The 15,724-nt window shown below is 47.2% G+C and overlaps 1 protein-coding gene across 1 annotated transcript in view; it reads left to right on the top strand.

Moving 5' to 3' along the window:
• Positions 1-15,724, top strand: part of RIOK1 (RIO kinase 1) — a 249,371-nt gene that overhangs the window by 171,400 nt on the left and 62,247 nt on the right. Inside the window, exon 13 of the mRNA XM_078688069.1 lies at positions 11,382-11,447. Within this exon, the coding sequence (XP_078544195.1) occupies positions 11,382-11,447 (66 nt within the window). The remainder of the gene's footprint in view (positions 1-11,381; positions 11,448-15,724) is intronic.

Genomic DNA, 15,724 nt, shown 5'->3' on the forward strand with positions numbered 1-15,724 from the left:
CACTTGGTTTTCCCTCCGGTTCACCCGCCCAAAGTGGAGTTCAAAACCGGTGGTGACCAGTTGCTGGAAGCTGCAAAAGGCCCGGGGAAGCTCACAAAGGTGTCAAGCCTTTGAAGCTTCCCCTTTGTGCTCCCTGCCCATCCTGAGGGAAGAAGCTTGGCACCGCGTCCCAGGATGTGCATTGTTTCAGACCCACGAGAGCAGCAGGCTCTTGACCCATGGGTCCAGAAACATGTCTGTTGGTGGCATCTGAAAGCAGCCACTCAGCCTGGACACTAGTGGTAGGTCGTTTTTCAGGGGGCATCTCTAAGATGCCCTCTGTGTGCATTTTTGCAGCGTGAATCTTTCTGGATTCACTATGCTGTGCATTATTCCACGGTCTTGTGGTTGGGTCCGGATTCGTAGTCTTTTCTTTGTTTTTATTTTGTTTTTTGTAGCCCAGGTGGGCGTCGGCGTCACACCTCCTTGGGTGCATTTCCGGTGACGTCGGCATGCTTCCTGCGGAAGCTCCCACTCTTGGGCGCCATCTTCGGATTCTTTTTTTCCGCGGTCGGGTCTGGATCGCTCCCGTTTGGGCTCCAGACATTTTTGGAGAAAGAAGAAGGAAAATACAGAAATTGGAAAGAAAAATCATCTGAAGACTCCAGGAGACTTCATCGACCAAGAACCAGCAAAGGAGAAGGAGAATTCATCGAGTTCTTCGACGAACGTCGACGAACACGCGACCAGGGAGGCCCTGAGCGCTCGATGATGGACAACACGCCGTTCAAGTCCTGCCGTAACTGCCACCACAAGTACGCGCAGAAGGACCAGCACCCGGTTTGCAACCTTTGCCTACCGGTAAATCACGGAAGCGAGGACTGCAACGCCTGCTCTGCCTTCACCCCAAAGACCCTTCGTGTGAGAGAGAGACAGAGGGTAGCGCACGCCACCCTGCAGGGGAAGGCCCCGACTCCATCCCTCTACGAGCTGGGGATGTCCTCCGGCCCCCAAGAACCCGAGAGACTCTGAGTCTCAAAAAAACGAGGGCAAGGCCCCGAAAGCGCCGGCGCCAAAACACCTGGCGCCCGCGAGTACTCACAGGCCCAGCGGACCCTCTGAGAAGGAGTCCCCGGCGCCGAGAGCTGTTGAACAGCAAAAGTCGTCGAAAATCGTCCCCGAAAAGGATCGATCGACGCCGAGGGAGAAGGACCCTAAAGCACCGACGCCGACCAGAGACCCGAAACCCGGTTCGGCATCGAAGCCTCCGGCACCGAAAAGGCCAACCGCCGAAAAGAGCGGCTGAACCATCCGACGCGGAACACGCAGCCGAGATGGAGAAAAAGAGAAGGCGCCTCGAGGCCGAAATGGAAAACATCTTGCAGCGGAAGAAAGAAATCGACGCAAAGATGAAAACCTTCACGATTCCACACAAGACCAAGCCACCAGTGGTGGAGGTGGTCAAGGAGGAAGACGAGGTCGCCGAGGAACAAGACCCGGACGTCGAGGTGGTCGACGACCAGGAAGATGACGAGAGTCCCTACTATAGTTACAACTATGGGGAGGAAGAGGACAGCAGGACGGACGCCGAGTCGGCCCCCTCTGACTTACAGGAGGTGGATTACCTAGATGTCGACACCGACAGCCCAGAGGAGGCGGTCGACACATATCCCTCGAGACCCTCGCCGCCGGACGACATCGGGGCCTACAACTCGGTGATAAAGTCTGCCGCAGCAGCTTTCAAACTCCAGCTCGACGAAGAGAAGCAGAAAGCAGACTTCCTTCTAGAGACATTGCTCCCCACACAAACAAGGAGCCAGTACCTACCAATGTTCGACAGCGTCTTGGCTCAGGGGAAGGAAGCATTCAGGGAACCCGCAACATGCAAGGCTGTAACTCCCAGAACAGAGAAGAAATACAAGCATTCCTCAAAGGACCCACCCTACATTCAGGGCACGGTCTCCGCAGACTCCATTATCACGGCCACAGCAAGAAAGAGGGCTAACGTGCCCACTACTTCTGGACCACCACCGGATAAGGAGAGCAAGAGGATGGATCTGGTGGGCAGAAGGATCAAACGGAATGCCGCGACCCACTGGCGCATGGCTAATTCCAACGCCCTGATAAACAGGCACATGTACCAGATCATGAAGGAGCTGGGGCAGTTGGTGAAGGACCTGCCCCAGGATGCCAGGCAGAAGGCCGAAAAACTGGTTGAAAAAGGGAAGAACGCGGCAAATTCTTGCCTCAAGACGGCCCTGGATGGAGCAGACACCTCCAGCAGGCTCATGATGATGGGTGTCACTGAAAGAAGACACGCCTGGCTCAGGATTTCAGCTTTCAAACCCGAGGTGCAACACAGCATCCTGAACACACCGTTCAACGGCGATACGCTTTTCGGAACAACAGTTGATGAAAAGCTGAGTCAACTAAAAAAGGATAACGAAACAGCAAGGTCCATGGGAGCATTGCAGTTCAGAGGCAACAAAAGGGGCACCCCGTCACGGAGGCCTGGCGGGAGAGGTGGAAACCAGCCAGGTACATCACACCAGGCTTTCCAACAAACGCACCAGGCAGACTCGCAGGCTCAGCAGGGTCAGCAGAAGCAGTCCTGGCAGTACCAACAAAGAGGCCAGTCCTTTCTAGGGAGAGGAAATGGACGTGGACAGAATAGAAGAGGGGGACAGCAGCCCGCCTCTAAGTGACTTCAAAAAACTCTGTGTGCCCGCCCACAGAAAAGATCCTAGGGGGCAGCACGTACAGAGGGGTCAAGACAAGCTAGACATATACGACCACATAACACCAGTGGGAGGAAGATTAAGATTTTACCTCCAAGAATGGAGAGAAATCACATCAGACAAGTGGATCCTCAACATCATCCAGTTCGGATACTGCATAGAGTTGGAGGGGAGGCCAACAAGCAGAAAACCAAAAAGAAAACCACTCGCAAGCAAACAGCTAGAGCGTCTTCAGGAAGAAGCAAAAGAACTCCTGCAGAAGCAGGCCATAGAGCGGGTACCCTTCAAGGAAAGAAACAAAGGAATATACTCAACGTACTTCCTGGTACCAAAAGTAGACGAGACAATGAGACCCATTCTGGACCTAAGGTTCCTGAACAAATTCATAAGAACGCAAAAATTCAAAATGACCTCCCTGCAAGAGGTGCTCCCGCAACTGCAGATCGGGGACTTCATGGTCACGATAGACCTCAAGGACGCCTACCTGCACATCCCAATGAACAGAAAGCACAAGCATATGCTCAGGTTCACCATCGGAGAAAGCCACTACCAGTTCACGACACTAGCCTTCGGGCTAAAATCGGCACCAAGGGTCTTCACAAAGTGCCTCGCAGCAGTCGCAGCGCACCTACGAAGGCAGGGAATACACGTATACCCCTACCTGGACGACTGGCTGGTGAAAGCAAACTCATACCAGAAATGCAAGCAGCACGCACATACAGTGACGAGCACGCTCATAAGCCTGGGGTTCTCCATCCATTGGAAGAAATCATCAATGGAGCCGGAACAAGTGATGATCTTCCTGGGGGCACAGATCAACACCTTACAGGGCAAGGTGTTCCCCAGCGAGAAGAGGGCGAGGGCGCTGGTGAAGGAAACTCGCCTCTACCGGAAGGGACAAGCTCGGACAGTGAGGACTGCGAGCAAGATCATGGGGATGATGGCATCATGCATCCACCTGGTACCAAATGTACGTCTCCACATGAGACCCATTCAAGAATGGCTGCAGGAGCAATGGTCACAAGCTACAGGCAGTTGGGAGGATCTAGTGGTTGTAACGCACGCGGTGCAGAAGGAGATGACATGGTGGACCATGGAGAACATAACAAGGGGAAAGCCTCTAACGCCCCCAACGCCAACAGTGACCATCACCACAGACGCATCCCTGAAGGGATGGGGCGCTCACATGGAGGAGCTCAAGGTGAGGGTACTGTGGACGCCAGCAGATGCGACAAAGCACATCAATTACCTAGAATTGAAGACAATCTTCCTTGCACTGAAAGCTTTCCAAACAAGACTGTACAAGCACAAGCTGTTGCTACAAACAGACAACACCACCGCGATGTTCTACATCAACAAGCAGGGTGGCACACAGTCAGCCCCGCTTTCAACGCTGGCGCAGGAGATATGGAGATGGGCCATCCCTCTCAAGATAGACCTGCTAGCCATACACCTACCAGGGAAGGACAACATATAGGCAGACTGGCTCAGCAGACAGACATCGGCATCCCACGAGTGGGAGCTCAATGCTCAAGAGACAAGGTGGCTGTTCGACAGATGGGGATTACCATCAGTGGACCTGTTTGCCACACGCCGGAATACAAAATGCCAAAACTTCGCATCCAGACAGCCCGAGGAGGGGTCCCTGGGGAATGCCCTATGGATAGATTGGTCAAGGACATTTGCTTACGCTTTTCCCCCGATACCACTGATGCACAGAGTGCTGAGCAAGTGCAGAGCGAGCAACATGACCCTGATACTGGTCGCGCCACAGTGGGCCAGACAGACATGGTACTCGCAGATCATGGAGATGACACAGTGTGCACCCCACAGATTCGGCAAGAGGAAAGACCTACTCTCCATGCAGAACGGAGAGGTGCTACACCCAGAGCCAGAGAGCCTGAGCCTAGTAGCGTGGCTCCTGAGGACATAGAGTTCGCACATTTGAGACTGCCAGAAAGCACCCTGAGGATCCTTCGGGAGGCACGAAGGCCCAGCACTCGGAAGTGCTATGTTGCGAAATGGAAAAGATTCACAATGTGGTGCAGAAAAGAAGGACTTCAGATTAAAATGAAGAAGGACTCCACAGTGCTAAAGTACCTGACGCACTTGCTGGAGAAGAACCTTAGCTCATCCTCGTTAAGAGTTCACTTGGCAGCGATGGTCGCCTACACAAGGGGAGAAACGTGCAGGAGTTTCTTCACATCACAGGTGGTGAAAAGATTCCTGGAAGGAGCGAAGAGGATCGCACCACCAAAGCGGGTGCCGCCACCTGCATGGAACTTGAACATAGTCCTAACGGAACTCATGAAAGAGCCCTTTCAACCACTTCACAAGGCCTCCCTAAAGATGCTAACTATGAAAACAGCTTTCCTGGTTGCAATAACGTCCTTACGCAGAGTAAGCGAGCTTCAGGCGCTGACGCTACAAGAACCCTACATACAAATACACAATGATAGGGTTGTGATGAGGACTGACCCACACTTCATGCCGAAGGTGGTGTCCAAATTCCACATCAACCAGTCTATACAGATACCGAGTGTTTTCCAAAAACCAACCACTAGCGCAGAGCGAGCTCTGCACACCCTGGACGCCAGAAGGGCAGTCATGCACTACATTGAGAGGACGAAGGGACACAGGAAAACAAAACAGTTCTTTGTGTCATTCGCCAACAGTTTCATGGGCAAGGCAGTAACCAAAGAGACTATTGCACGATGGATCGCACAAACAATTCAACTCTGCCACAAATGTGCAGGACGAGCTAGCAGAGGGGACACGTGCCCACTCCACTAGGAAAAAGGGTGCTACAATAGCCTTCCTGGCTAACACACCCATACAAGACATATGCCTGGCGGCAACATGGGCTTCGGTGCACACGCTCACGAAGCACTACTGTGTGGATATACAGATGAACAAGGAAGCACTAGTCGGACAAAAGGTGCTCCAGCACATATTCAATAACCAACGCTCATCTTCCACCCAGCCGCCACAGAAATAAGAAACCGCTACAAAATCTATGCACAGCATAGTGAATCCAGAAAGATTCACGCTGCAAAACTAATAGTTTTCTTACCTGTCGGTGTAGTTTTGCAGCTTGAAGATCTTTCTGGATTCACTAGCGAACCCACCCACCTCCGCCAGAAAGATGAGGCTGGAGAGAGAAGAGGTGGTTAATAAAACAAAAAAAAGGAGAGAAAAAAGGACTTTTAAAAGTACAAAGCGGTAAAATATCACCTAAATAGAACATTGCCATTACTTCGGAAACGAAAGAAACACGGAAAAAAAGAACCCGAAGATGGCGCCCAAGAGTGGGAGCTTCCGCAGGAAGCATGCCGACGTCACCGGAAATGCACCCAAGCAGGTGTGACGCCGACGCCCACCTGGGCTACAAAAAAACAAAAAACAAAGAAAAGACTGCGAATCCGGACCCAACCACAAGACCGCGGAATAATGCACAGCATAGTGAATCCAGAAAGATCTTCAAGCTGCAAAACTACACAGACAGGTAAGAAAACTATTCGTTTTCATTAAATCCCACACTGGCATTAGTGTGGGTTTAAGTTGCTGAGAGGTTTGATACCAAACTTCTCAGTTTTCAGTGCAGCCATTATAGTACGGTGGAGTTCGTAATGAAAAACTCCCAGCGCCATATTAATTAATTAATTAATTATGTGCTTATATAGCGCTGGAATCACTCCCGAAGGGGTACCTCCGCGCTTCGACCGCTGCGAAACCCTTCCTGGCTTCCCTGAGAGATGGTCCCTTAATGGGTATCTCCAGGGTGAGACCAGGCATCCCCGGCGGTCTGGTGGGGCCGTTAGTGAAGATGAGGCAAGCTAGTGCCCAGTGTTGCCGAGTGTGATCGCTGATCAGAGTGGGCACCGAGGCGAGAGAATTATCGAGTCCGCTGACCCTGGTCCAGAAACCTGCCGCGTCGGGAATCGAACCCTGGTCCCGGGCCGTCCTCTGCTCTCGGGTCTGCCGCCTCTAACCAGTGAGCCACACTACTCCACATATACTCTTAATGGCAGCACTACACTTACAATGTCTAAGAATTGACTTAGACACTGTAGGGGTACATAGCTCATGCACCTGTACCCTCACCACTGGTATAGTGCACCCAGCTAGAGGGGTGACTGATCTATGCCAGGGCAGTGGGTGGTAGGCATGGCACACAGGAGGCCTTCCCTGGCCACAGTGCCCTGGGTACCTGTGGTACCATTTACCAGGCACAGAGGTCAGAGTGTGCCAATTAGGTTTGGTTTCCAATGCAGTTTTAGGGAAAGAACATAGTCCCTGGGGACCTGATTGGCAGGAGCCCAGGGCACACTCAGTCAAAGCACATCAGCAGTTCAGCAAAAAGTGGGGGCAACCATGCAGAAAGAGGGCATTTTCTCACAAAAATGCATTATTTAATTGCTGCCATCATGGTGCACCATTTAAGTGAGCCATCAGCAATATTTTGCTTAAATCTGTATATTTGCATAAATGCTCACGGTGTGTCCAAAAGACTTGGCACTGGATCCACAAACCACATTTAAAAGCATCCGCAAGAGCATATTAGCACATTTCCATTTTTGTTTTTTCTACACTCAAAGCACTTAAAAATGCTCAGTACACAGAACCTATCCCTATCATGTTGCTGTGTCAGCAAAGCACAATAACAACTACAGTTTTAGCAAATCAGTCCTCATGGTATGAAGGGGTGAAACACAGTGATCATTCTCAAGAACACTGCATCCTTTTCTCCATTTTGCAGCTAGGAATTCCTTAGCTGCCTCTAGTTGAGAGAACACAAATGTTTTCCATCCATCCTCAACCTGGAGCTAAGCAGGAAGCCACAGGGAATCTGACACTCCCATGGAAATTCGACCCTTCTTAATTACTTTCAGATATTCCCATCTCATCAGGGTCATCTGACTTTTGCTACAAATTACATGCACCTTTGAGACTTTCAAAATCAGATTTCTTTTTTCTGTACCGCTCGGTGACTATCTCCCGCTTTTTCAAGCTCTTACCACAGTACCAATGTCGTCTTCGATTACTTGCTTTTTTAAAGCCCTTAATTTTTTTTTTACAGATCGCCAGAGCCTGTCAGTGTAGGACCACCCAGGATCTTGACCTCTGTGCGTTAGCTACAATCCCCTGCATTTCCACCTTCGATTAGTTTGCATCCTCAAATTTCTGATTCTTCTTGGCTCCCTCCTCAAGGTTGAGTGCTAATGTTTCCATAGATGCAAACCTTGGTTCTGTGCCTATCGTTCACTTTTTCAACTAGTCAGGTGATCCAGAAACTTTGGATTCGATTCTGTTTTTGGTGACTTGCAATTCCTTAAGTTTGTCCATAATCAAGGATTCAGCATAGGTCTGTTGTATCTCCCCTTGGAGTAGTGCAATTGCATCACCCTTACTTGTCTTTTCTGGCTGGGGATTTGAGCATGAAAACTTTCACTCTTCCCTCGCATCCTTCGCTTTTTACTTCTTTGGAGGCATCTCGGCATGTTCCATTCTCTCCTTTTCCACCTAGCTTGGGTAGCCAGGTGTCAATGAGCAAGCTTGCCCGTCTCGATTCCAGGCCTCCAGCAGTGCATCACTCCTAGCAGCTGAAGCTTCCTCTGCTCTACTTTTCCACCACTGATGTCAGCCACAGGTGGGTAACACCATATCTCTAATAAAAGAGAAGGACCCACTAACCAAAGGGATGGGGTACCAGCAAGACCAAGTCAGTAAAGGCGATTCCCTTTGGGCAGATTACTAAGGCATTCACTCACACATATACATGTAACATAATGATATCAAACTAGGAGACAAAAATATACCAAATTAAACAAGTAGAACAAGCAAAAGAGGCAATGCAAAAACCATATATATATAAAAATTATACTTCACAGTTTATTCAAAACAAATACAATAAAGACAGTAATAACCAATAGGGTTCATACTCATCAAATCATTACACAATAAAAACATTAAAATATTTGCATAACAAATAAAGGGATAGATACAGATAAAAGGAAAAGTTAATTCCTATTCATAAACAAGGAGATACACAAACGAGATCAATTTAGCTTTGCATCAAAATTATTGTCTCAGTGCTTTGAGTATTTTTCCTTATATTTGAGCATCGACGCGTTTCGGTGTGCACTTATGGAAAAGCCAACACCTTCTTCAGGAAAACAATACAACCATCCCATAAAATCTTTAAAAGTGCTGTAATCCACACAAACTCTGTCATCAGATAATGGCAATAAAAAACTTCATAACTTCATCATCTAGGGCATGCTTCATGGGCTCCTGAAAAGCGAATCTGGCGTTTCTTATGTACGACGAAAAACACTTATATGGTGGGGCACCTCCTACCCAAAATGCTCGTCCAAAGAAACCCAGAGTTTTATCGGGTCATAGAAAATCACCACAGCCGATCGAGTTACAAGTTAAAATCATATTATGATATGTTGTGCAAGCGGAAAAATCACAGCGGGGCAGATGCCTCGGAGTCAGTATAGAACATATATAGGCGCCGTAATGGTCACCACTCGCTAGTTCTTCGGATACAAAGCGAGCAACGTATACTGCGCCCCAACGAAAGGTTTCCAATGTATGAATAGGAATTCACTTTTCCTTTTATCTGTATCTATCCCTTTATTTGTTATGCAAATATTTTAATGTTTTTATTGTGTAATGATTTGATGAGTATGAACCATATTGGTTATTACTGTCTTTATTGTATTTGTTTTGAATAAACTGTGATGTATAATTTTTATATACATATGGTTATGTATTGCCTCTTTTGCTTGTTCTACTTGTTTAATTTGGTATATTTTTGTGTGTGTGTGTGAGTGTACAAATACTTTACACGTTGCCTCTGAGATAAGCCTGACTGCTCGTGCCAGGCTACTAAGAGGGTGAATAGGGGTTATTTTAGCTGTGTGGCTCCCTTACCCTAACTAGAAAGAGGGTCCCTACTCGGACAGGGTGCCATCCACTACCAACTAGAAACCCCATTTCTAACACTGGTGCTGCCGTCTTGAAGCAGGAGTGAAAAATGTTGGGTCCAGTTACAGAGCCTAGGTAGGGTTTTTTCAGATGAACAATTTTTATTAGCAGCAAGGACTAGAACACATGACTCCAGTTGTTCTCAAGTATACCATAATTAGTTCAAAACAACTTGATAGACGAGATAGGAGTTAAGTTCAAGGACACCAGTGTGTTTAATGATTTCGGTGATAAAGATACATGATGGGGAAAAAAACAGAAGGTAGGTGCCTCGATAGGTTGTGAGAGGGTAGACTGTGAGGACCGGAGGTGTTTTAGCCATATAATACAAAAGATAGTGATAGTCTTTGAAGTGCCATTCGTTTGAGTTTTTTGCCAGGAATGAGCACTGTATGGTTTGATGGAGTGATAATAGAATTTGGGATAGTTGAAAATTGTGGGATTTGAGCAAGGACCAAGGCGAGCAGTTCAAGACAGAGACTGTAATATTTAGGTGGTGTTGATTTACCTTATTGTTTCTGTTTTAAGACTTAGGCCTGAGGTTCAGGATAAGAGGGACTGATCCATAATTGGAGTGGTGATGGTAAAGAATAGGTTGCTTTATTGATGTCAGAGTGATGGCTTTGTGAGATATGGATGATTGCAAAGGCATCTTGAACTCACTCAAGAACTACAGTATATAATGAAGGGAATATTTATGTCCAAGAATTTAGGCGGGATTTTGAGATGGTAGTGCCAAGGGTGGTGAACAGTGGAAGAGGATAGCTGAGGAGAGTTCAGAGAAGGATGAGATGCAGGAGTTTACACCTGAGGGTTTGTGATGGGAGTGAGTGCCAGTGAGTGTTTGGTCTGAGATGAAAGTTTGCCTGGTGTGAGTTGCTTGTTTTTCAGGGTAGGAGGGAGCTAAAGGATAAAGTTGGTGTCTATGTACGAATTGGATGATAATCTTTTTTTGTTGTTTTCGCTTTGATTTCTTCTGGCAGTGTATATCATATGAACACTAGCGTTTATGCATATGACTATATTCTCAGATTAGTACTAATTAAAGTAAGGCTAGTATTGCGAAGGAAGATCCTTACAACGGAAATGGAGTTTTACAGCGTGAATGTTTCCTGGATTCACATGCTGAGCATTACTCTGTCATCGTCATAGTGGTTGAGTCTGGAAAAGTCTCCTTGAAGTCTCTTTTTTTCCGTAGGCGTCCTCAACCATTTGGGTTTAAACCTCTCCTTGTGTGACCTCAGATGTATGCCCAGGAAATCCTTCAATGTAATCACCATCTTCAGATTATTTTTTCTTCTTCTGGATGGTAGTATACTCTTGAGTTGAGTTTGTAAATACATCTCTACTGGTAGAGATAGGTGGGTCCCATGTGAATCCAGAAAATACTTCAAGCTGCAAAACTACTACTACTGGTATGTAACTATTTTGTTTTGCATCGTGAATCTTTTCTAGATTCACATGCTGTGCATTGTTTACTGAGCAGTTTTCCTTCATGTGGGTTGGTTGGGTTACTTGGAGTGCAAACAAATGTTCCAGTATTCTTTGACCCACTTATGCTTCTCTTTTGATCTGAATGTCACCATTGTGTGACCTAGCAACATTCTGTATTCTATATCTGAAGTTACTTTCCGGCTTTCGGTCACTGTTCTGTTTACAATTATACAGGCAATGGAGGTGTCATCGCAAAGAACTGAAGAGGAAAGATCCAGTCAAGACAATGTAGATGAAGAAGTAAGTCAGAATACCTGTGTTGATCCTTTATTCCTAAACAGAAAGACTTTTGTTTTACTAGTATACAATTTTGAAGAACTCCATTGCTTTGAGAAAATACATTTGCAGAAATTACATAGTGACTAATGCATATTTGTTGTAGCTATCATTGCAGATAATATCACACTCAGTTTAAAGTGAAAAAATGGCATATGAAAATAGTCAATTTTTACACTTCTATACAAGTCTACACTTGTCTACAGCTCGCTTCTCTGTCCAATAATGTTGTACAAGTTCCAAATATGCTTGGCCTAAGAAAAAGAAAACTAGACATTCTGTGCCTTGTGCCTAGGAAAATGTATCCATTGAAACTTTTCAGTTTTTTAGTCTTGTATTGTACCCTGTTCCTGAACAGATGCTGTAGCAGATGTAAGACATGATTCACTTAGCTCACATGCTAGCATTAACTGTGTCACTGACCGCCACTGATCTGACTCCGATTAGAGATATTACTATGGTCAACAAGATTGATTACAGCTAGTTAAAACAAGCATTGGCATAGCCAATAGGTCTCGCCTTCGGGACCTTATAAGTGTTTAGCCATGCAACGATTGATGTTGTTGAACCAAGGATATTGTGCTGCATAACTAAATACTTATAAGGGTCCAAAGGCGAGACCTATTGACTATGTTTTTCAATAGTGAAGGCAGTAATCCTTGTTATTGGCAGGAGGGTGAATGTGCACACTGAGCAGCATTTGCTGCTGCTTTTGGGCCAGTCCAGGCCTGGTTGTATCTTTTTGTTATTATGGTGGGGAGAAGGGTTTACATTTCTTATCAGGTGACATTTGTGTCAGAGGGTGGCGCTCTATGTCACATGACACCAAGTACTATAATGTGACCTATCCGTAGCTGCTTCCTGTTGTGTGCTTCATGCGAATTGTAACACCATGAATCCTGACTTGTTAATCCTAAATACTTGAGCTGCTGTCTCCCTTATCTTCTTTCAACTTTCCCTTTAGATTTATTTTTTTCTGAATGGTGAAAATTTCTGTGACGTACAGATAAGCCAGAAAGAACCACCACGGAGGCTTCCCTTACTAGCAGTACATGGTGGCGATAGTTGGAAACAAAATCTATAGGGGCGGAAAAACTTATTTGGATATAATGACCTACCACTCATGTATACTGTTTATTCTGACTTCAGTTGGGGGTTCTGCCAATGGACCAGCACTCCAGGCTGTGACAAGGTGTTGTTGCCACATCTGGTAAGTGCCAGATTGACACCAGAACAATAGAAATATCTGCCCATGAGGTATTTCTTACACCAGCTAATTAAACACTATAAAGCACTCTAGCACAGCCACTAGAATTAAGTGGCAGTGAAGAAAAGGGTTGACATAATTATGCGGCAAGAAAAGTCGAATATATATAAAATAATGTGGCACAATTTGTAGCAGTAATATTTCAGTTTTTTGTCAGTTTAACAACTACTAATAGTGTATGAGCAAAGCCGCACCTCATTAGTACCAGTTTAACGCCCGAATGCAGCAATCGTCAACTGGGAGGTGACCAGTTAACCCTTGCAGAAGGTTTGCCACATCGCTGTACCACGTATGACCCCTTTTGTTTAGAAAGTGTCTACACTAGTCTATGAATACCCTTGTCTACACTGTGTGCTACAAAGTGTGAAGGGTACAATGGGAACGGTACACAACAAAGAAGGCGTACCTAATGAAGGTAAGAGCTGTGGGTTAGGGGAGCCAAATCTCGCAAAACTTTAATGCAGTTTCGAGCTTAGCAAAAGTTTCTGAAAGGAGAGTTCTAGAGTCCTCACTGTGAGTAATACCGAGCGCGGACTTCGGAGACACGATTAGTGTTTATTTATTCAACGGTACCTGCCTTTCATTCACAAGACTGAGTGTGACGGATTGTGCGTAGTTTGTACATTACATTACGTGTCAAGTGTGTGCGTGGTGTGTACACTACAGTACGAATTGTGCGTAGTTTGGACATTATAATACGTGTCAAGTGTGCCTCTCGGGTTTAAACAAGCATCAGCATACAAATAGAACACAGTGACCAGTACGGGGTTGTTTACTCTCTTTCACGCCACAGTGACACACTCAGGAGTGACACCTTCAGCAATGACACTCCCAGTAGTGGCATATCTAGGAGTGATAACCTCAGGAGAGACAGGACTGACAAACTTAAGAGTGACACGCCCAGGAGTGATACACTCTGGAGTGTAAGTACAGGGGCATCTATCCCTGCAGGCTGGACTCATTAAGATGTGGCCTAAGGGCTAGAGCGTACAGCCTCGAAGCTGGGTAACCAGGTGCGAGTCTCTGCAGCTCAACCTCTTGTGATTCTGGGCAAATCACTTCATCTCTCCGCGCCTAACAAAACATAGATGTGTCCATCTGGAACACCTGGTACTCATGTAAAGCGCCCTGATACCTCCGGGTTGAGTTACAGCTAAAAAAAAACTGCAAGACAACAAACACGGCTCTGCGGATCTTACCCACCCTCACACGTGCACTCACTGTCTTGTGCCTCAGAGGTGCCCTTGTGCTCGTGGGGGATGCACTCTTCGCCCTCCATAAGTGCCCCTAGCTCCCAGAAGTTTCACGCACTTCCTGCTGGTTGGTGAAGAGTGAGACACAAGCTGTCACGTGACAAGGTCGGGGTATAGCACCCACCAAGCGCCTCTCGGGTTTAAACCAGCATCGGCATACAATTAGAACACGGTGACCAGTACGGGGTTGTTTGCCCTCCCCCAAGCCCCAGTGACACACTCAGAAGTGACACCCTTAGTAATGACACACCGAGTAATGACACACCTGGTAGTGATACATCCAGGAGTGATAACCTCAGGAGAGACACACAGGACTGACAAACTTACGAGTGACACGCCCAGGAGTGACTCACTCTGGAGTGCAAGTACAGGGGCTCCTGTCCCTGCAAGCTGGACTGATGATGTGGCCTAACGGTTAGAGCGTATGACCTCGAAGGTGGGTAACCAGGCTCCAGGCTCGAGTCTCTGCGGCTCAACCTCTAGTGATTCTGGGCAAATAACCTCATCTCCCCGCGCCTAACAAAACATGGATGTGCCCGTCTGGAACAACTGGTGCTCGTGTAAATCGCCCTGATACCTCCGGGTCCAGTTTGAGCTATATAAAACTGAAGGCTTTGCGGATCTTACACGCCCTCACACGTGCACTCACTGTAACGAGCCTCAGAGGTGCTCTCATGCTTGTGGGGGGATGCACTCTGCCCCCTTCATAAGTGCCCCTCGCTCCCAGAAGATTCACACACTTCCTGCTGGTTGGTGAAGAGTGAGACACAATATCTCACGTGACAAGGTCGGGGGAATAGCGCCCACCAAGCGCCACTCTGGTTTAACCAAGCATCGGCATACAAATAGAACACAGTGATAAGTACGGGGTTGTTTGCTCTCACCCATGCCGCAGTGACACACTCAGGAGTGACACCCTCAGTAAAGACACACCCAGTAGTGATACATCCAGGAGTGATAACCTCAGGAGAGACACACAGGACTGACAAACTTGAGTGACAAACCCAGGATTACCACACTCTAGAGTGTAAGTACAGGGTCCCCTGTCCCTGCAGGCTGGACTCATTAAGATGTGGCCTAACGGTTAGAGCGTACGACCTCAAAGCTGGATAACCAGGTTTGAGTCTCTGCAGCCCAACCTCTTGTGATTCTGGGCAAATCACTTCATCTACCTGCGCCTAACAAAACATGGATGTGCCCATCTGGAACAGCTGGTGCTCGTGTAAAGCGCCCTGATACCTCCGGGTCAAGTTTGAGATATATAAAACTGCAAGACAAAAAACACGGCTTTGCGGATCTTACACGCCTGGAATTTGCTTGTACTGTCTCCACACAAGGAAGCTAAAGATGTGTAGGGACGACTGCTGTGATACAAAATGCCATGAAGTTGCTTGTGTGTGGCACAGAAGGACTCCCTGGCACAGAAGGACCCCCTGCAGATAAATCACGGATTACAGTGACATAGCGCACGACAGTAAGTAAATAAAAACAAGCGCGCGCCTCGCGCTGAAAGTGTAAACAAAAAAAGTTTGACGAGGAGGAGACAGCAGGGGGAGGGTGCCTGCGCCGGTTTCCCTTGCGGGAGCGAGCATGGGGCACCATCTGTTAATTACAAACAGATGGTTTGAAAGCTCGTTCCCGCGAGGAAATCGCCAAACGTGCACGCGTTGCCATTCAAAGCAATGCAACGCGTGCACGTTTTTGCCTACAAAACTGAATTA

The sequence above is a fragment of the Lissotriton helveticus genome, chromosome 4_1 (assembly GCF_964261635.1).
Source record: "Lissotriton helveticus chromosome 4_1, aLisHel1.1, whole genome shotgun sequence".
In the NCBI taxonomy this organism is placed as follows: Eukaryota; Metazoa; Chordata; class Amphibia; order Caudata; family Salamandridae; genus Lissotriton; species Lissotriton helveticus.